The 23,008-nt window shown below is 38.8% G+C and overlaps 1 protein-coding gene across 1 annotated transcript in view; it reads left to right on the top strand.

Moving 5' to 3' along the window:
* Positions 1-4,004: 4,004 nt before the first annotated feature.
* Positions 4,005-23,008, top strand: part of LOC128512999 (CUGBP Elav-like family member 5) — a 216,171-nt gene continuing 197,167 nt past the window's right edge. Inside the window, exon 1 of the mRNA XM_053486577.1 lies at positions 4,005-4,452. Within this exon, the coding sequence (XP_053342552.1) occupies positions 4,005-4,452 (448 nt within the window). The remainder of the gene's footprint in view (positions 4,453-23,008) is intronic.

Here is a 23,008-nt window from a genome sequence, read left to right as displayed (position 1 = left end):
GTTCCTCCTCTTACGTCATACGGAGTGTGCGTACTGATGTTCATGTTTGCGTACAACGTCACGCGGTTTCGCTCAATGGATTGATTTCGTTTTTTAAAAAAGTTTTTTTTTTTCTTCGTTTATTTATATCACTGTTTAAAAATCTTTTGGGTTGAATCTACAAGACTTAGTCTAAGTTCCTTTCTTAAATTTCTGTTCATCTTGTAATATCTCTTCTCGAAATTTTCATTCAAAAGCTTAAAACCGGGTCCTAAAGCCCTACAAGTTTATTCCCTACGAAGTCATTAACTCACTCACTCACTCACCTTCTATACCTTCTATCCTGTGTATACAGGGTGGCGGGGGCCCTGGAGCCTATCCCAGGAGACTTAAGCAGGGGTACACCCTGGATGGAGTGCCAATCCATCGCAGGGAACACACATATATACACACACTTATTTACACACCACGAGCAATTTGGGAACACCAATTAGGCCTAATCAGCATGTTTTTGGACAGTGAGAGAAAACCGGAGCCCCTGGAGGAAACACACCCAGCACAGGAAGAATATGCTCCATATAACTCCAAATACAGACCAATGCGGGAATTGAATATGGACCCTGCAGGTGCAAGGCGACAGTGCTAACCACTACACCACTGTGCCTCTAAATTTGTGGTCTATTTATTTTAAGTCACATTTTCAGAAAATGGCCAAATATAATATACTGTGTTTTTGTCATTGAGCCAAAAAAATAAAAAATAAATTTTGGCTTTATAATCAGTTGGGCAAAAAGTTTAGGGTATAATCATAACCAGATGCTATATTATATTTAATTTCTTTAAATTATTTTTATGGGGCAACATGATGTAGCAGTTGGCACTGTGTCCTCAGGGTCTAGGGTTCGAGTCAGGCCTTTGGGTGTGTGCACATTTACCCCTGTGCTTGGTGGGTTTCTTTCCTGTGCCTTAGTTACCTCCCTCAATCCAAAGACATACAGATTAGGCGGGTTGGCATTTCCAAATTCCCCATAGTGTGTGAGTAAGAGTGTGCCTGCTTGTGCCCTGCGATGCACTGCCCCCCCCCCCCCTTCAGTATCTAGCATGCCTTGTGCCCAGGCCTTCCATCTTGTACACATTAATTTGTATAAAGAATGAGTGTGTGACACTTGTATACAATGTGTAGTGGAAATAATGTAGCCAAATGATACCACAATTGTCAATGATTACACTGAGTTGAACTTAGAACTAAACTTAATGCAAATTATAATAGAAAAAAAAAATATTGTAGTGGATACAGCTTTTTTTCCCTTCAGTTTTAAACTCCATAAGGAAATTGGCAGCAATTGGTTTTCTGTGTTGGTAATGATTATTTGAGTTTGTACTGATTTGCCGAATATGTGTTCATTTACTGTTTGTACATTCTTAATGCTGATTTACATTGTATTGATTTACAGAGTTCATGATGATTTGCAGTGTTTTAATTGACACTTTTGTTTGTAATGTGTGTATTAGGTTGCAGTGGTTATGCTGTTCTATAATAGTTGTATTGATGTACAGTTTTTGCATTGATCGACATAGTTTGTATTAGTTTGCAGTGCACTGTATTTTTTATAGTGGTTGTATTGTTTTACAGTGTTTGTCAACTAACAGTATTTCTGTTTATTTTTAGTTTTTGTTGATTTGCAGTGTACTATATGTATTAAGTTATAGTGTTTACCCTAATTAACAGTATTTGCATAAATATATGTATTAATTTTCATATGTTCAAATTATTTTGTGGTAGTTTTATTGATTGATTGGCAGTGTTTAAAATAATCTGCAGTGTTTAATCAACAAAGTTTATTGTTCTGAAGTATTTGTGTTAATTTGCAGTGATTGTATTGTTTTGATAAATCAGTCTTAATTTTCTGGGTTGCTATTGGTTGTCAGTGTTCATACTGATTTGCATTGTTTATATTGTTTTATGTTTTTTTCTGATTTGTGTTTATTTTGTATTGCTTGTTTTCATTTGCAAAATTTGCATTGATTTACCATGTTTGTAAGAATTTTCAGTTAACATGGTTTTGTTATTTAAGCAGTATTTCTGTTTGCTTTTTTAGGTTTTGTAGTGTTTGTAAAATTTCTATGTATTAAGTTGTAGTGTTTACCCTAATTAATTGTATTTGTATAGAAGGGTGTATTGATTTGCAGATTTTTGATTCCTTCATGGTGCTTATGCAGATTTACCTTGTTTGTATTGATATTACTGTGTATACTTATTTACAGTGTTTATGCTCTATTACAGTGTTTGTGCTTTTTTCATTTTTATTTACAGTGTTTGTAATTACTTGCACTGTTTGTTTGGATTACTAGAATTTTTATTAATAAACTGTGCTTATAATTATTTACATGGATTCGACCAATGGAAAGAAATACTGCTGGCCCTGCTATGATGAGGATGACTTTTTACTGGCATGTTTGGATCCCTTTAGAGCACAAGTTTCAAACTGGTGTACCTCCACTCATTACATGGAGTTTTTCTTGCACTAACGCATGGTCCAACTAAAGGGATGTTTATTTAATTTTTTTATTTGGTTAGTTGAATCAAGTTTGTTATAGCAGGAAAAACATTTAAATCACAAGTCAGTGGCTAATCCAGGACCAGGGCTAGAAACCTGTGCTCTGAGGCTATGGCTCTGTAATTAGGACCACCAGGGGTCAGTGATGTATTTTCAGGGGTGTTTAAGGTGTCTTTATTGAATCACAAGATAATACTGACAATTTGTATTATTTAGTATCAAGGCTGTTACTGGTGATATATGGTTGTTATTATTGTTATTATTTAGTTCTCATAGCCGTTATCCTGTTTGGTTGGTCGCTTGGAATAAAACAGCTTACCTTACGTGTTACTGGTGAAAAACACAAGCACAAATAATATTAACTATAATTGCAATTTAATATAATTTTATTTCACACAGCTGTTCCAATGTACATCTGGGAAAATTGGAAGGTGGTGGGCCTTCATATTTGTACTATTAAAAATCTTTTATTCTAGAAGAATTTCTAGGTACAATTCTTAGATTTTTGAACCCTTGTAATTCTTTATCTGTGTGATTTTTCAATGACTTCTTCCTTGAGTGTGCCCCATAAATAAATGAATTGATGAGTAAAATACACATGCTTTGAAACTTATCCTATTTTCATCTTGTAAAAAAAAGGCACTTTTTTATATATATTATATTCTATATATTGTTTATTACACGTTTCATTTTATTATGCAGGATCCATCCACCTAGAAACCTCTGTAGTCCAATTACCCGTGGACGCCACTATTGCATTTATTCTCATTTTTACGACCGTAGTAGGACCTCCGGTCAACATTCACACACTACGGGCAATTTGGGAATGCCAATTAGCCTAATCTGCATGTCTCTGGATGTGGGAGAAAAAGTGAGTACCTGAAGGAAACCCACCAAGCACGGGAAGAACATGCAAACTCCATGCACACAGACCCTGAGGTGGGAATCGAACCCGGACCCTGAAGGTGCAAGATTACAGTGCTAACCCTGTGGTGCCTGATATGCACGATAAAACCTTATAGACTTTTTCTTATATAATAAAAAAATACTTTTGATGTGATGGTTCAAGGTTGAAACCCCAGCATCACCAAGCTGCCATTTTTGGGCCCTTGAGCAAGGCTCGGCACCCTCACCTGCTCGTATGTGCAATGAGACAAATGTAAGTCACTCTTGATAAGGGTGTTCTTGATAAGAAAAGTTCTAGGGTAAATGCTACACCATGTCCTGCAGGGGGCCCTAGAGAGCCAGGCTGGTGAGACCACGCGCTTCCCTCATGATCCCCTCTCCATCATTTGAGCACGACATGTGTCGAATAAGGAGAAGAAAAAAAAAAAGTGCGCCGCGCTTCCATGTGAGCGCTCAGTACTCTCGTCTCCCGGCGTTGCGCACGCGCGGACGTCTGCGTGCGTGTGTATGCGCACGTGTGTATGTGTGTGCGTACTAGCCCGCCCCCGCGCGCGCGTGTGTATGTTGTTATTATTATCCTCCCGCCTGCCCGCGCCTCTCCTCTCCTCTCCGCTCCGCTCCGCTTGTCTCCGGCGCGCTCGGCTCAGAATGGCCAGATTCACGCAGAGTGAAGCGAGGCGGCAGCAGCAACAGCAGCAGCAGCAGCAGACTCCCCCGCAGCCCGCCCACGCCAGCGCGCTCCTCGGCGCGTCACCCGCAGCACTGTCAGCAGCCCCGAGCCCGCAGCACGCGCACCTCGCGCTCCCCAAGCCCATGAGCGGCCCCGAGTCCGGCTCCGTGATCCACGCCGACGGCGGCGGCGCCATGAAGGACCAGGACGCCATCAAGCTCTTCGTGGGCCAGATACCGCGCAACCTCGAAGAGAAGGACCTCAAACCACTGTTCGAGCAGTTCGGCAAGATCCACGAGCTCACCGTGCTGAAGGACCGTTACACCGGCATGCACAAAGGTAACGCGCTCACACTCGCGCCCTGCGCCCGCGCGCGCGCGCTCGTGGTTACTTATGCTCCAAGCTTAATAACAATCATTTTAGGAGAATTTTCCTAAAACATCACTAACGAGCTTTTTCGCCACTTAGTCATTTTGGGAACGAATTACGCAATTCTGTTTTTCATTTTCAGGATCATAAACAACAAAGACAGACATTTGTTGATTATAAACAACACGCCACATCACGCTTTGTTCTGCACCAATAAACTGATATTTTGTTGCATTTTTCCCCTCATAACAAAACAACGTGTCACGAAATAACCCTCAGCAGGTGGACATGCGCGCATGCTGGGGTCACTCCCACTTGTTTATTGCACGATTATTATTTTATTTTTTTTTGCTCGCGTGTTGCGCCTGAATGATGTCCATGTTAGCATCACATTGCCAATCTATTATTTAACAATGCATAGTGAAAGAGCAAGCCTTTTACGTGAGATGCAAATGTTTGCATGCATTATTTGAACAACAATAAAAAAAAAATGCTGTTGTTTGTTTTAGAGTCGCAGCTTACAAAACAAATAAACAACAACAACAAAAATAAAATCCCATGAAGGGATTTATCTATTGCATAGAATTGCATATCGCATAGTGACATTTACAAAGATTTAAAAAAATCACCCCATGATGTCGGAGTGACGATTTTACGCACCGTAGTATTGCGCAGCTCGAATTCTCGGCGCGTCAGTGCACGCGCGCAACGTTTTCTAACCGATCACGACAAAACGACGTGCATGCTCATTATGCTTTCCAAAAAAAAAAAAAAAAAGAATTTAAGTTTCCACTGATATTGCACGTTAAGAGATCTTATGCAACGTGTGATGTGACCATGCAAATAAAAATCATGTCGTTTTGACATGTGGACAAAAAGTGGTAACATGCCTGATAGTGGAGTCAGATATATTTTTTAATGCACATCACATTTTATTTTAAAATGCATGCAGTGGTTACGTGGTGAGCAGATTTACTGTGGATCTGGCTTTGAAAATATGGAAAGCAACATGCTTTGTAGTTTCTTTAAAGCTCTGCTGTGTAGTGGTCTGCCCCTTGAGACATACATCTCTCTCTCTCTCTCACACACACACACACACATAATCATAAACACACAGTACCTGTAGTAAACTGTAGACCTAGGCTGGCAGGATCAGTCCGTGCAGGATGCTTGTTTTTCTTTATCACACACACACACACAAACCCCTGCTGGTGCTCCATGCCATCTCACTGCTTTATTGTTACATTAGCGATCAACTAACATTGATTTACGGTTTTGGGACGGCATGTTACAGTACACAAAATCAATAGAATAGTAGTGAGACCGGGTTAGTTACCGAGCATGATACTGTGTCTGTGTGTGTCAGTGTGTGTGTGTGTGTGTGAGAGAGACACAAGAGACAACAGTGTATGTAATATGTACCCTAATAAAGCCTTTTATGCCACAGCACTTCTATATTCTCGGACCTGACTCGACAGAAGTTCTTGATTAACACACTAATGTTAATGCGCTCTTTCGAATACTCTACTGTTTCCATAGTAACAACTCATTCAGTCATTCATATAAGGCTTGTATGGTGTGTTATTTTGTTCGTTGTGTTATTGCATGCCATTATATGCATGCTACGAAGTCTAAATTTGACCATAAGCAGATTTTTATAAATATTCTTGTATTGTTATTTAGCAGAGAAGGTTGTCTAACGTCTAATAATATACATAGTAATTTTTTTTTTTTGTGAGAAAACACCAATTTCCAGAGAGAGAAAAAAGAGAGAGGTGGGCGAAAGAGCAACAGTTTATACAGTAGCGGCTGCAATGTAAGTTATAACAGAAATGAACTTGTATCATGGACATTAAACGGAACTACAAATGGATAAAAAGTATAACGTGTCATTATTTCTATTAAATAAAAAGCAAGAATTGCTGGAAAAGCTGGAATGACAGCTGTTTGCAAAATCGATGTGTTGTAAGAGAAGTAAAACACTCAGAGGTGATAACTCTGTTTTGCAGGAGGCTGTAGCATTTTCTCATGCATAACATATACAGATACAAGTGAGGACAATGCAAGTGAGGACACGCACACGCATACACACAAAGTATGAGGTTGTGTATGACACCTAATTAAAGCAGGTGGTGCATCTAAAATAAATAAATAAATAAAATAAGTTGCACACATTTTCCCTGACCGTAAAAATGATCTGTCAGTGCATTTATTTATTTATTTATTTATTTATTAATTCTTATAGATACAGAGTAAATGTAAAGATGCAAGTCCACAGGCTAAAGATAAATGCTGTAATGTGTTTGAATTATGTTGAAATAATGGGCTAAATCCTTTCAGAAAATATGTCAAATCTGATCTCATAACGATTCAATCCAAAATCAGTCTGATGCCAATATTTAGAATTGGATTCCTACTTAAAGTGATTAATGTGGCTGTGGATGATCCATATTGAATATTTGAATAAGTGTGTATCGTTTCACAAACTGCAGTTGCCAGAAGAGTATTAGTTTTGTGCATAAAGGAGAAATGAAGAATGATGAATAGGTGTTGAACAAGTGGCACATTCCTGCTGTTTCCTAAAAAACCCGCCGCCTAAAGCCTGAAGCGGCACAGCAGCTATTCCCTCTTCCTCCATGCCCGATTTACTTTTCGCTATGATTTAACCATAAGTCATCATTTGCTCTTGGTCTGAATTACACTCATTCGCTTTCTCTCTCTTTCTCTCTCTCTCTCTCTCTCTCTCTCACACACACTCCTCTGCTCTTTCTATCCATTTGCGAGCATTTGACTCGGGTATGAGGTCATTTCTAGCACACTATCTTCGTATCCGAAAGCATCCCTCTTCAATCCATCATTCGGTTTTGCATTAGCGTCGTTCAGGGTTCAGGTACTGGTCGAGGACGGGAGCGTCCATCATCCAAAAGTAATCGTGTGCTCAGGGATTCTAAGAGCTTCTTCTGCGTATTGTAATAAACAACGGGATTCTCTCATGAAAGATGAAATGCATCAGCGAGACGTGACAAGAGCTTGAGCCTATTCACACAAGTGTTCACATGCTCGAATACACTGGGCCAGGCTGAAATTTATTATGCATTAGATTTTCATTTCATTCACATGCATTAGATGTTGGGAGGCCACTACATCGTGTTCTGTTCTGGTGTGGAATGGAACTGCTGAAACAGAAGCAGACGCTCATTTCGAATGCGTCAGGCTGTTGAAATTATAGGCCAGCTGAAGGCAGCATCCCTACGAGCGGCTTTTGTGTTGGTCAGTCCTTCAGAACATCTTGTAACGGGTTTCAGGGTAGAAGACACGTCCTCTGTGCCAGTCAGGCTCGCGGAGATGGAATGTATACTGACACTGTCATTCTGAGTCACTATATGTCCTAAAGGAAGAAGGGATTGCTTTTATGCCTGACAGACCCAGTGATGACATCGGCTCTGTGCCTGTCAGGCACAAAGAATAAGGTGTGTGTTTATTTTTTTTGTTTTATTCCTGTAAATACTAAATCTCTGTGCATTGTCTCTGTGCCTGACAGTTTCCGTAAAAGCGGAATTGATTAACATGCGCAGTAAAACTGCCATGTACTGTGTGCCTGTCAGGCACCTTGAAGAAGGCGTGGCTTTGAACCAGTCAGTCTCAGGGGAGTTTGTCTCAGTGTCCATGGTGCCTGTCAGTCTCATTGTGTGTGTGTTTTTTTCCTTTTTTCTTTTTATGTTTGTCAGCCTTACTGAAAGAGATGTGGCCTCTATGCCTTTCAGTCTCAGTGGACCTTTATCCCTATAGATCCTAAAGAAAGAAGCCATGCCATCTATGCCTGTCAGCCCCTGTCAAGGCTTGACTTTTAAATCTGCCAGTTCCTGTGGAGAAGGCATGATAGTCAGACCATTTCAAGTAGGTGTGGCCTCTGTACGTTTCAGTCCTTGCACAGGAGGCATGTCGTGTGTCTGTCTGTCTGTCTAAGTTGAGGACGAATGTCTCCTGTGCTTTTTCATTCCCAGTGAAGTAAGCATGGCAGTATGACTGTCGGTGTGACTGTAGGTTCTAGAAAAAAAGAAGATCGATGGTCTCAGTTTTAGGTGAAAGGCATTGCCTTTGTGGTTAAAGTATAACGGAAATGGAAGAAGGCGTGGCTACTTGAATGGTCGTCACCATTAAAGACAGCATGGCATCCAGTTACAGTGAATGTGACCCAGCCTATGTGCCTCCCATCCCACCACACAGCAAGCCTTTTTTTCCCCCCTTTGTTAAAATCTATCTTTCACATAGCCTATAAACAGAGCTTTTTTTTTTTCCTTCATCAGTCTGTGTTTCTAGGAATTTCATTATAGCAGAGAGTGTTCCAAGTAAAATATTCTAGTCATCAAAATTTGAAGTGCTTTTTGTAATGTAATGTATTGATTTATGGCTATCAGACGTTTTCTTGCAAGCAGTGTCAAAAACAAAGTAAAATGAACATCAAACTGTTTGCATAATACCGAATTACATCCTATTGCATCATATTGCATCGCATCACTCTGAATTGAATTGGTTGGGCCGTTCCAGATTTAACTTTCATACATCAGATTGATTAGTATCTATCGGAATTTGCAACTTCGAAGCGTAGATATGCACCATCAGTTATAAATATTATGCATTTGCTGATTTCTGTTGTTGCTGCGCTGCTGTCAGGCTCCATCTTCGGTGTGTGCAAGACCTCAGTGTGTGCACATTCAACACATTTCGCAGCTGAAAATAAACCGTACTCTTAATGCCTTGATGGTTCGGCTCTTTTAACGTGACCTCTACTGAAGGAAAATCGTCAGTTCCCTAAAAATCCAAACAAGGGATTGAATTTTAATTGGATGCCACTTATTATGTTAAATAACTGCTTCAGTAACACCAGTGAAACCGTTTCCAACACCCGATAGGGCTTTATAAATGAGTATAAATGAATAGGTTTCTGGAACAGAAAAGCCTTTTCCACTCTGACAAACTCAAATGGATTCATTTGCATGCAAATTTGGGGTCTTCAAATTTGTAACCCAGTTTTCTTCCAATTTAGCTGTTGCACATTTCCACTCTGTTATCTAGGTCTCCTCCTATCGCACAACAGCTACCCGTGCAGATAATCAGGCCTGACGTATGCCTCCTTAGACCCAGGTGAAGCCAAATATATGTTCTTCGACCTGCCTCGTTTAGTGTTACGACAGTTTTGGAGGAGAAGGCTGATTGCTGTTATTTGCATACACGTCCAAGCAATAGTTTGTCCAACTTTGGAAACTTTTAAAGCATGACGAGTTAAGGACTCTCACTTACTCCCTCCTCGTCTACACCGCTTCATCCTGTATACACGGTCGCGGGAAGCCTGGAGCCTATCCCAGGAGACCTTGGGCATGAGGTGGGGCACACCCTGGACAGGGTGCCAGTCCATCACAGGGCACACAAATATACTGGTGGAGGAAACCTGAGTACTCGGAGGAAACCCACCAAGCACGGGGGAAACATGCAAACTCCATGCACACAGAGGCAGGAATTGAGTCTGGCCGGGAATCGAACCCGGACCCTGCAGGTGCAAGGCGACAGTGCTAACCACTACACCACCGCTGAAGATGAAAACACCTTACTGTACATGCTTGCATTCCCTCTGCAATTTTTTTATTGAACATTATGTATCGAGTGTAGAAGCACTGCAGGTGGCGCTGTTCATGCCTTTGGGTTTGTTGAATGTTAGTCCACAGAGTTGCTTTGTTATCTCATTTGCTTAATTATCTCATTTTGCAGTTTTGTGCATGATTTCGTTAATAAATAGCACAAATGTGAAAATAGTTAGTTAAAATTGTTCTGGTTAGGTCACTGTGAATTTTGTGTGTTTTTTTTAAATCGCTATATCTCCACCTCCGACAGTTTCATCACAATAGAAATTAGATCAATAAATGTGTTGAGTTTTGTTGAACACAAAACCTTTAGTGCTCAGCATCATCACCATCCTCCTCTTTGTGTTCTAGCTTCACTCAGGTACATGATGACAGCTCCATATGATAGTAGAGGTATGCACCATATGACCAACAGCTTTTCACACACAGCGCTGTCAAGTTGTGGACGTCAAGATCACTAATTAAAGAACATTCATTAAAAACAAACTGGAACAAAGATAACCAAAACTGAAAGCAAACCAGCGATAAATAGAATCGAGTCTAAACTTTTCAGCGACAACAGAAAAAAAACAGAAACAAGAGATGCGAGACCATGGCGATGTTCCGATCGGTTTGAAATTCTCGTAATTTTTTTGCACATTGTATTCCACATGCCATGCTAAGTGTGATTCCAAACAGCAGGGAGTGAAACTGCTTGGTTGGAAGGGAACTTCTAACGGTTTAGGGAACCGTTGGGTCATCACTTAGCCGGAAGTGGAAATTAAAAATTTCCCATCAGTCATTGCGCCTTGCTGGAGTGTGAAAAACTGGAGTTCGAGAGGGATTTATACAGTGTATCTATTATAATTATTAATGAGGACGACATAATATTATGACGCAATCATTTTTATTCAATTTAATTAATAAACTGTTAATATCAAATAAACTATTATATAGGCTAGTAACTGGTAAAACAAAAATCCACATCATGTATATGAATCAAATAATTGATTTATACACATTTTAATAGTTTATGTTTTACTTTCACATGTTGTGTTTTAATATTGAATTTCTGTAGTGTAAAATTTTCACAGAAATAATAACAGGTATCTAAAGTGCTTATGTTACCATGGTAACGCACGGAGGAAGTGACGTCTGCGCTGGTGATGATCCGAAAGGAGGTTCCCTTAACTGACATTTACTGCATGCGGAGCAGTGAGTAGGGAGCACCCTTTAAAGTGCACTGTGGAATGGAACGAAGCCAAAGACTGACTAGATATGTTAAAATTAAATACTTCTAACAATTAGGACCCTATCCAAAACACTCGTGAACTATGGACTATGCTACTATAGTCCTTATAGTAATAGAATATAGTAATTGACTATGGAACAGGAAGCAACAAATCAAGAAATGCAAAAAAGAGCAAGAAATTTGTAGTGCTTACACCACAATGTCCATCAAAGCTTAAAAGGATAAGTATATAAACATGGTGTTCGAACAACATCCAAATGGCACAATGTCCTATTTCTAACATATCACAGATGTGAAATGATGCAGTCCTGTCATTTTTATACATGCTGGAGTGACTGCAATAACAGTAACTTGACTTACCCAGTGAACACATTTAAACCATTCTTGGCAGCCATTGTGTTGCACAGGATGTTTCTTTTATCAAAAATCTGGCAAAAAACATGGAAATTTAAAGCTTATAAAGTAAGGTTACGCAGCATTTTTTTTTTTTTTCGTAATTCAGTGTTTTGTTGTAAACAACCTTGTGTGTCAGAGAATAATAATTCGATAAAAGTCTGAAAACGTTTATTGAGATTTGCTGTCAAACTGTTCACATGAAGTCTGTAATCATGTCTCGTTGTTTGTAGAAGCAAGCCGGAACAGAAAGCATGCTGAGCGTTCTAGCGTTGGCCTCCTGATGAATCTCTGTTATTTTTTTTTTTACTTTTTTTATTCCTTTCTATATTTTTTTTACACAAGCATTGGACAAAGGCTTTCAAAAATACACGATTTTTTTTTCAAAACTACTAATAGAATTTGTATGTATGAAGCAACCTCATAACTGCAAAATGTATTTTATGGTAGCAAATGGAAGATCAGACCTGAGCCAAGTAAAGTTATCTTTTATGAATTTCCCAGCGGGACTTTAAGCTAGACTATGATAACACCTTAATGCTGCACTCACTACATTAGAATATATATGAAACCATTTGTCAGAAGGTGAAGCAAAAAAAAAAAATCGCACCTTTGTGGCCTCTTTTTTTTATTGATATCAGTTCATGCCTTAACCAACGGATAACTGTGATGTCGTACCCCATTACTGAGTAACAGGCTAATTTGTACAGCACCAAATTGAATTATTGCTTATAATATTTATTAATGGCAGTGTTTTGGGTTTAAACGGAGGGGGTGTGTTTCTGTAGTAAAAATGCCAATCATCATCATCATGTGGCAATGTGGCCATAGAAAACTTTCTTTCGTCTGCGCCCGTCAAGGGGTCACTGCAGCGGACCTTCTGATCCGCACACACAACTTGGCACAAGTTTCACACCAGATGCTCTTTTAACCAGGCTTGGGAGCGGCATCGCATGCAGTGGCTGGGTAGTACGGGGTGTGGCATGCACGGACAATGGGGCTCGAACCCAGACCCTCAGATAAACAACCTACAAAATTTACTCAGTGCAACATTTCAAGGAAGGTACTGATAGACTCCTGTGACATAGAAAGCAAAGCTATTCAGAGAGAGTACGAGAGAGAGAGAGAGAGATATCAATGTATTATGTCGCATTAAAAGCCGTAATCCTTCATAAACACAAAAAAAAGGGAAACCGAACATGATAAATGAGACACGCGACCCTCTTTTGCATTAGAATTCATATTTATGCAGCGCTTGTTGTGTTCTTCAGCATCACAATTTGAAAGGTACACTTTAAGCATAATAGCATCATGTACATAAGGTCCTTTCTATCGCGGTGCGGGTATTACCTCTTCTCCAACAGTTGCCTCCATAAATCACCGCATGAGAGAGCAATACAAATGACTTCTGTCACACAGTGTTTACCTGCACGTGTAGTGTAGTTTTTTTTCCCCTCAGCTCTAGATACAGTTTGCTATAAATATCGAAAAGAGGGCCCAGGTGTGCAGTTTGAATGCATAAGCGTGGTAACCCCTTGTGCTTTTGTTAAATGGCATTCTTTGTGTATGTGTGTATGCATGTGGAGTGCGTGTGGGGGAGGGGGGGGGGGTTGATGTTTGAGAGAGAAAGAAAGAGGGAGTGATTAGTTCTACATGGGGTGGTCCCTGCACTCCTGACACACAGCTTTGCTCCGAGGGCCGAGGTTGAACAGATCTGAATGCGACCGACTTAATTAAGGTTTACAGGTTCCACTAGACTACCGCATATATAATGCCACTCATTACAAGGCAATTATACAGGAGCTGAGTGAGCTTTGTAGCTGGAACAATAAGACAGGATGGGGGAAAGGTCTGAAAAGAAGCTCTTCTCTTAGCTGTATGTTATCAAAAATCCAGAGATATTTAGAAAGTTTTTTTTCTTTTTTTTTTCTTTTTTGTCCAGATGTCAAGAACCTCCTCATTCTGTAAAGTTGAATAGCGTTCGACCTTTATGATTTGCGCTCTCTGTTTCTGAATACATGTCCCTCAGTGTCATTTGATAAGGAATTCTAAGGATGAATAGCTAGCTGCTTGGACCTTTTTAGATCTTTCAGGTTTTTTTATCAACGTAGTCGTCATCTTCAGAGCAGGTACTTTGTCCGGCAATGTCTGTAAAAAACTCTTTGACTCAGGACAACTATACTTTACTTACTGTATAATTAATTTCTATTCATTATTTCTTTGTTCAGGTTAGTTCATGTTATTAAAACCTATATTTGTGTTATACAATTATACAGTAATACAAAACGTAATTGCTATTATTACATTATAGTATTATAAATAAATTTAATGCAGCGATTGGTATTTGTGGTGAAGCAGGTGGTTTCAGCTTCAGACATGATGTCTATTCAGAATTTCTGTACATTTCTGTCCTAAGTGGGTTTCCTCCACTCTTTAAGAAACATATCAGTAGATTAAGGTAAGTTAGGGTTGTAATTGCTCCTTTATGCCAAGTGTTCCCGGGATTTTAAACACTTATTGTGATTAAGTGGTTATAGAAAATGATTAAATGTTTTTTTAGCTGTAGATGTGTTTCATTTATAATTATTACTAATATTATCATTATTATTATTATTATTATTATTATTATTACCATGGGCGGCACAGTGGTTCAATGGTTGGCACCTGGGTCTTGCACCTCCAGGGTTCGGGTTCGATTCCTGCCTCGGGGTCTGTGTGCATGGTGTTAACATGTTCTCCCCATGCTTGGTGGGTTTCTTCCTCCAGTCCAAAGACATGCATATCAGGCTAATTGGCATCCCCGACTCACTCGGAGTGTGTGAGTGTTGGCAGGAGCTTCTAGCACGGTCTTAAAAATGGGAATAAATACAATGGTCACCAAATTGGACTACAGAGGTTCCTAGATGGATTATTATTATTATTATTATTATTATTATTATTAATAATGAATGATTAATTAAATCATTTATTAATTTGAATTGTGCTAAATAATGGAACGCTCATCACAAATAGATATTAGAATTTATATAACTCATGAGTTAACATTTGATATTCATTAAAGCTACCCAAACCCAAAATTCACGTTCAAGTTCAAGTCTAACCAGGACTTTTGCCTGCGGAGAATTAAAGAACACAGTTACCGGACTAAAAACTACCTTTATGTCTCTATATAATCCCTTTCACTAGCGATGGGATGCCATCAAGGTACAAAATTTTCTCCTTACCCCAGAGTCATGACTGGAGTGCTTGCTTCACATCTGAAACGATGTCCTTTAATTGGAGGTCCTTAAAATTGTCCAAAAATGTGGAAATGGCTTGGAGCGAGGTCAGGACTGTACGGGGGATGTGGTAATAACTCCCGGCTGAGTTCCTTTAATGTGCAAGTGGTGTCGGTGAATGACACCACTTGCAGTTATTTAGGATATAGGATATTGTTTTGCACATTTTTTATCCTTTAATATGATACGGCGAAGAATTACGATCATAACAACTATAGGCTGATCATTTCAGCGGAGAAGTGAAACGATTTACTTTTTCCCCTTCCTTGTGTGAGCGAGCTCTAGAAACGAGCGGCCAATCTCAGGAACTAAAGCTCGAAATATTTAGTGGAGGGAGAAAGAAGGCTAGAGTGAAAGTGTGTGATTTCTGCCTCGTGTAAGCAGCGTCTGCACCAATTTGCCTTTGATCTCTGACTGACACGCTGCTCCAGACTACAGCAGCCTGCGCTCACCATGACCACCTCTCTTAGTCTCACTTATAGCTCCGAGAACTTCGCTGTCTGCCAGACATACAGAACCTGGCTTTAATCCGTGACCTTTTCCACTACAGTAGGAACTTTTTGTCTTTTGAAACAAGATAAAGGAATAGTGTTTATCCTTACAAAATCAAATACTTACTTACATGGTGTTGCTTAGGAGTTATGTGTGATCCATTCATATTTAAAAGAGCAAGAATTTCTTATAAGAATATTCTTATACCTTATAAGTCAAATAGTAAATCAAAATTTTTACTCCCTCACTCATCGTCTATACCGCGGTCATGGGGGTTTGGAGCCTATCCCAGAAGACTTAGGGCATGAGGCGGGGTACACCCTGCATACGGGGTCTTGATCCATCGCAGGGCACACACACATACACACACTCATACACAATGAAGATTCTAGCTAATCTGTTTGTTTGTTTGTTTGTTTGTTTACTTTTTTGCTATCTCCTCTCATTTCTAATATAGCATTATTCTTATTATGTCTTCTTCCTCTCTGTGCTGTAATATGTAAATTTCCATCTAGCAGGAATAAAGTGATCTATTTATGCTATCGTCTGTAAACTATTTAGGGGAAGAAAACAACGGCTTGCTGTTGCAGGAAAATAATCAAGGACATATTGCTGTGATGCAGCTTCACACTGTAACAACCCAAAAGTTGATTATATTCAGATTAGATTAGATTACATTAGTTACATTCAACTTTATTGTCATTATGTAAAGCACATGTACAAATAGTACAATAAAAGGCAGCATATCTCATTTTTTGTTTTATTTCTCTTATACAACATTAATTTCCCAACTATCACAATTTTTTATTTATTCAAGAATAACGTGGAATAGGTTTTGTATAGTTGTAAAGTTAGTTCATGTTGTCCGGCGATCTGGAGCCTATCCCAGGAGACTCAGGGCACGAGGTGGAGAACACCCTGGACAGGGTGCCAATCCATCGCAGGGCACACACACATACACACACACCCACACGCTCATTCACACACTACGGGCAATTTGGGAACGTCAATTAGCCTAACCTGCAGGTCTTTGGACTGTGGGAGGAAACCAGAGTACCTGGAGGAAACCCACCAAGCACGGGGAGAACATGCAAACTCCATGCACACAGAGACGGAGATCAAACCTGGCAGGACCCTGGAGGTGCAAGGCGACAGTGCTAACCACTACACCACTGTGCCGCCTCAGTTATTATTATTATTATTATTATTATTATTATTAATTTTGTAAAAACTTTAGTCAACATACTACCAAGTGTGTAGACTCCATCCTGTCCAGCCTGTGACATGGAAACAACACGAAGGAGAAAAAAATCCCAGCTTTAATAATCGAGCATATTTAAGAAACAACCCTTGTACGTACAAACAATCAAACAAAATAATCCTTCATGAATCATAATCAAGGTAAAATGTTTAATTAATCATAATATCGATTAAATCGCCGACACCAGAGACAAGTTCCTTTACATAAAGCTTTATCATATTAGCAAATAAATATATACAGTATTTTTACTTCATTAAATATAAGATGTAAAAAAAATCTGGAGAAAATCAATTCCGGTCTGAATTGTGATTTGTTTTTGTGTGTGCTGATTCATGTATCACCACACTGACCCTTCAAAGTTACATTATAAATGATTTATAACATATACAGTATATTAGAGATCAACTTATAGATCGGAATTGGCAGTTTTTCAGCATAATCAGTCATGACCGATCAACCTGATATAACTGATTCTGTGGAAGTTAATATCGCATCAGGATATACATAAAATCGTGATACTTACAGAATTGTAGTATTAATCGAATCGACATTAACATACATCCTAATCATTTATTAAAGTTATATTCTGCATAGAATCTCTCTCTCTATGTATATGAGATATTTATGAGAAGTCGTTGTATAAGTTGTTACTATAGAAACAGTAAGTATAAGAGCAAGTTCATAAATATTAATATATAGACTTTTGATTTGCCATGCGTTTGGAATAACTACAGTATCAGAGGACCTGCTACATACTGTAAAATTTAACACTCTTTCTGAGCAATCGGATCAGAGAATTCAAAAGCGCTGAGGTGTAACTTATATTAGCCAATAATTTACCAAGCTGTGCAGTGTTTAATGTGTTTAATATGTACTTTTAAACCAGCCATGAATTACTTTTACTACCATTTCTTATTGCAAGCTTTCTGTCCTGAGTTTAGCAAACGTCTCAAGCGTTTTACCCCATATAGTGGAGTTTTGTTCAGACGCTCAGGAGTTTCTAGAGGTGACAATAAATCTTAAACAGCAAACCCACAGTGATTAATAGCAGGGCTATAAATCCTTTTTTTCCCCACAAGAACAATTTCCTCTTAATCTTTTCATGGGTTTATTTTATGCATATGACCAAAGTATTAAAACATATTTCATCCATCCATCCATCCATCCAGGAACCTCTGTAGTCCAACTATGGACCGTGGACGCCAATGGTGAACATTGTAATTACTCCCATTTTTACGATCATAGTACCTCCGTCCAGTCAACAGTCACATGTGCATTCCCACATTAAGGGCAATTTGGGAACGCCATTTAACCTAATCTACATGTTTTTAGACTGTGGGAGGAAACCAGTGTACCCGGAGGAAACCCTCCAAGCATGGGGAGAACATGCCAACTCTATTCACACAGACCCCGAGGTGGGAATCGAACCCGGACCCTGGTGGTGCAACGACATTCAAATGTATTACCCAGAATTATTTACAGGAGTTTTTATCACAAATCTTTCTAACAGTTCTTCTAATCTCCCAAACCAGTTACATTGTGTAAATTGTATGTTTGAAGGTGATCATTTTAACAGGACTTTATTACAAGTCAATTTGATTTATGTTGATATAAGTTATTAAACTAGTCAATTAGGCATATAAATGTAATTTGTGCACGCAGTTGTTCATAAATTGACTTCCAGGCTTACTAAACCACACTGCGGGTGTTAAATTAATCAGTTTGCCAAATTATCACTGACCTGTATTTTGTCTCGGAATGTCCCAAAAAGATAAACACTCAAAATTTGGAATCCTCTGCAGACACAGTCTGTATGTAAATCGCCATGTTTCTTTTCGTGTTATCAAATTTCAACACATACTCCTAAATTGACTGTAAATTAATTTTTATGGGCATGTGTTTAATACATCAGGGAATCATCTTGCAGCTTTGCTTCAACACTGATCATTCTGGCAGGTGCTTTCATGAGCACCCAAAGACAGAATGAGTGTAAAGGATAAAAACATCAGGATTGACTCATTCATGCCGTAGACATTGGAAATCATTTGGGGGGGGGGGGGGGGGAGCAAGCGTTAAAGCAAGCGTTGGAGCAGAGGTGTTAAAAGAAGGTCGTTAAAGCCTTGACCTATGCATCTCACAGGTTCAAACCTCCTGAGGAGAGACGGCCATATAAAGCAGGGCTGATTGACGGTTCTGATCAATTTATCCATCCACCCAGAAGGCCCCTTTTTCATGCCCTCTTTTCCACTTATATCACATCCAGGGTCTGTGTGACCTCGCTGGAGCCGTGACACAGGATCACACTAGGGCCTTGTGATCCACACAAGGGAATTGAATTTTTAACCGCTATATCTTTCCAGTCTGTTTATTTTTCCACCAGGACTGAAAGGACAAAGAGAACTATGAAGGATGAGGGAACAAGTGATCTTTAGACTAAGGATCTGACATTGTTCAGAACAAATAAAAACACAGATTAGAATAAGAGGTTAATGAATTCATTTCAGGGCACTTGGGATAAGTGGGATTTTCTTTTCGAGCAGTTAGATGTATACCTTGAGCAAGGGTTTATGTTCATTAACAGGAGTATGTAACATTGTTCAATGCATTTACTGTAACTGTCTGGTCAGGGATTGTGGTTAGTGCTCAGAAACAAGATATCTTGATTATATAGTATATATAGTTTGGGAAAGACAGCCAAAGTAGGCAGTATTGCCGCTTTCCATGCTCTTCTGGGGCGATGGTGGCTCAGTGTGTTAAGGCTATGAGTTATTTATCGGAAGATCGTGGTTTGAGCCCTAGCTCTAGCAGGTTGCTGCTGTTGGGCCCTTGAGGGAGGCCCTTAACCATGTCTGCTCCAGATGTGTCGTATAATAGATGAACCTGCACTCTGATCCCAGCCTACTAACAAAAAGCTGGTTTATGCCAAAAATAAAGACTGTGCAGTAATGTATGTGTGGTGAACAACTAAGCTTAAATGTCAGCTACAAACCAAAGCAGTAACTGTGAGAGCGGGTCTTCATTTGAGCCGAGTTGTGAACTCAAGTGATAGCGGTAATTGCGGTTAAGCAACTGTCAGATCGAGGATTCACTCACCATACAGGCAATATTGCCATTTCTACCATTTCGACCCTGTTGGTTCACTGTTCCTGTGGGTATAGTAACAGGATTAACCGTCTGGTTTGGGCCACATGAACTTTAGGTTTAAATAGCAATACACCTATACAGTAGACAGCGGCGCCTGTGCTACACCCTGGTGCCAGGTCTGACTCTGGCTTCTATGCGGAGAGATATGCAACCGTTTGTATTGACTTTACATTAAGCCCTACTGGTGACTCACACACACTCACACACATTTCTCCAATTTTCTCCAGGCAGTCACGCAACACCCTGATCAGAGTCGGTCAAACATCAAACCTTCCATTGCTATTCCACTCCTCCACTCTCTCACCCTTTATTTATTGATATTTCTGTTTCCTTTCTATCTCATCACAGTCTTTTAAACCTGACTCCAACTCACTTGAGAGTAATTAGGATGGAAGGAGACGAGAAAATGATATAGATGTTGTCTTCTTTCTACTTCTTGCTTAATTGTATATGTTAATAAATGAATAATTTAGGGCTTTTCTTAAGAACTCTCTCTCTCTCTCTTTCTCTGTGTGCATATATATTCTCATGCCTCCATATGAATACGTGTAGAATATATTATGCCTTTGATATTCGCTGAACACATGCATTGAATTTTAATTACTTAAAATATTAAGGACACCAATGGATTTAAATATTAATGAGCATATAATTTTATACTTCTACAGACAGAATGGGAACACAAAGCAAAATCGCAGGGGACAATGCCATAGTTTTAAATATAATGTTTCAAATTAAGACTTACCAGCAATATTTTTATTCTGGAGATTTACCTAAAGGTGATCTATGGTGAACATGAAAATCCGCCATCATCAGTTACAAGTGCAATTGAAGACTCACAACTGAATGCTATATGTTATATTGATTGATATACATGATAATGTTATATTAATATAACATACACGATACTATTTTTCTTTTCCCGAAGTGTGTATCATTTTTTTTGGCTGATTCTATAATCACAAACTGGTCTTTCAACACGAGTGTTAGTGGTAAAATTAAGCAACACAGTAAAAGAAGTAGTTCCGGTTTTGTCATATTCATGCTTTCATTCAAGTTTGTAAGACAAGGAGAAATCATTTTCTCTGACAGAGACTACGATCACATTGCAAGCATCATTGTTTAGTTCCAGTGTTTTGATCAGATCAGATTTGCATGTCATAAATGTTCACACTCATGATTACAAGTGACTTCTATCTGACTCTAACTTGGACGCATCTTTCCTCTGAAACGGCACGCATTTGCACTACTGATGGGACGTTTGGATCATTTTACTGATATTTTACTTAACAAATATTTTTTTGAGTCATTTAATTCATTTCGTTCTTTTGATCAGAAATAAAATAAAAAGTTTTTATAAACATTTAAAATAAACATTTTTAATAAACAGACCCTCAACACGTCTACATACACAAATTTTGGCCATAGTTCCAGTAATGAAAATATTACAATGTAGCTAAGGACATATTATAATAAACAGAATGAGTAGCTCACCTCTCATATCTTCTGGTCTGAATCAGACGCTTCTGATGCAGTGCATTACAAAGTTAACAGAATTGAGCGGTTCTCCTCATGAGTCTTCTAGTCCGAGTCGTTCATTCTTTTGAAACTATTGCACTGCATAGCGTCTATGGGATTCACGTTACAAAAGAACGAACAATTTGGGCTAGAAGACTCAAAGGTACGACTGATGAAGTCACATATGAAAGATCTGAATATCAGATGTGTGCTCAAACAGCACTAAAGGAAAATCAGATCTTTGTCACGTTGGCGTTAAAATTACATTTTATTTGAGATACTTAAGGTAGGAAAAGTAAACATAGCCAAGATATTTTTTATCTCTAAATGAACTTATTATATTGATCAAAATCATATTTGTTTAATGTACAAATATTTGACTGAAAGAAAAAAATTAAGTTTTCTATGAAAAATATGTCATTGACGGAAATGACAGTCAGGAAAAACAGGTCACTTTTGGAAACATTTATTTTTTTTTTTTTTTACATTTTTTTATACCAGTACACAGTATTTGCACATTACACAAATTAACAACATTAGTTGAAAAATTAAAACTAGGCTGGTAATACTTGTAATACTTGTAATACTTAAAAAGTATTATAAAAAGATATTTGTGCATTAAGAAAATTGTATACTGTGTTACCTGTTTTGTAATTTAATGCAAAACATGGAAAAACATTTGATAGATTTTAGAAGTGCAATATTTTAATCGTTTGTTTTTTAATGTTGATGAACATGAGAGCATGAGAACATGAGAGAGCCTTACAAGGAGTGTTGTGAGGCTGGAGTCAGTGCATCAAGAGCCACCATGCATGGACATCTTCAAGAAATGGGATACGACTGTTGCATTCCTAGTTCTATACCACTTCTGAATCCGGACAATGTCAGACGTGTCTATTTTGCTAAGGTAGATAGATACTAAGAGTACTTTATTAATCCCAAAGGGAACTTGTAATTTGTTAAAGTATTGTTTAATAATTTTGTCCAGTAGCAGTTCCTTTATCTTCACTATGATTGTCACTTGTCATTACAGTTCATCTATAAATGTGGCTTAAAAAGGCCTAGAAATGCTTCTCTATGTAGAAAAATAACTGGAATGTTAATCAGCGTTCCAAAGTCCGCTTTTCAGATTAAACTACATTTAAATTTTCATTTGGAAATCAAGGTCCCAGAGTCTAGAGGAAGAGGGGAAAGACACACAATCCAACTTGCATGAAGTCCAACGTGAAGTTTCCGTAGTCAGTAATGATTTGGGGTGACGGTGTCGATCCATCGTGTTTTATCAACTTGAAAGTCAACGCAGCCACCTGCCAGGAGATTTTAGAACACTTAATGGTTCCATCTGCTGACAAACTTTATAGAGATGCCGATTTTCTTTTACGGCAGGACTTAACATCTGCACACAGTGCCAAAACTCTCATTAACTGGTTTGCTGACCATGGTATGTTTGGCCAGCCAACTCTCCTGACCAGTATCCTAAATGCTTTTTTGATATTTTTGATATACTTGATATGTTTTAAAGCACTGAATGTTTGATTTATATGAGCTGTAAGCAATAATCCTCAAAATG

This window comes from Clarias gariepinus, chromosome 25 (genome assembly GCF_024256425.1).
Source record: "Clarias gariepinus isolate MV-2021 ecotype Netherlands chromosome 25, CGAR_prim_01v2, whole genome shotgun sequence".
NCBI classification, from domain to species: Eukaryota; Metazoa; Chordata; class Actinopteri; order Siluriformes; family Clariidae; genus Clarias; species Clarias gariepinus.
The sequence above is the reverse complement of the archived record's forward strand: the minus strand, read 5'-3'. Positions and strand labels throughout refer to the sequence as shown.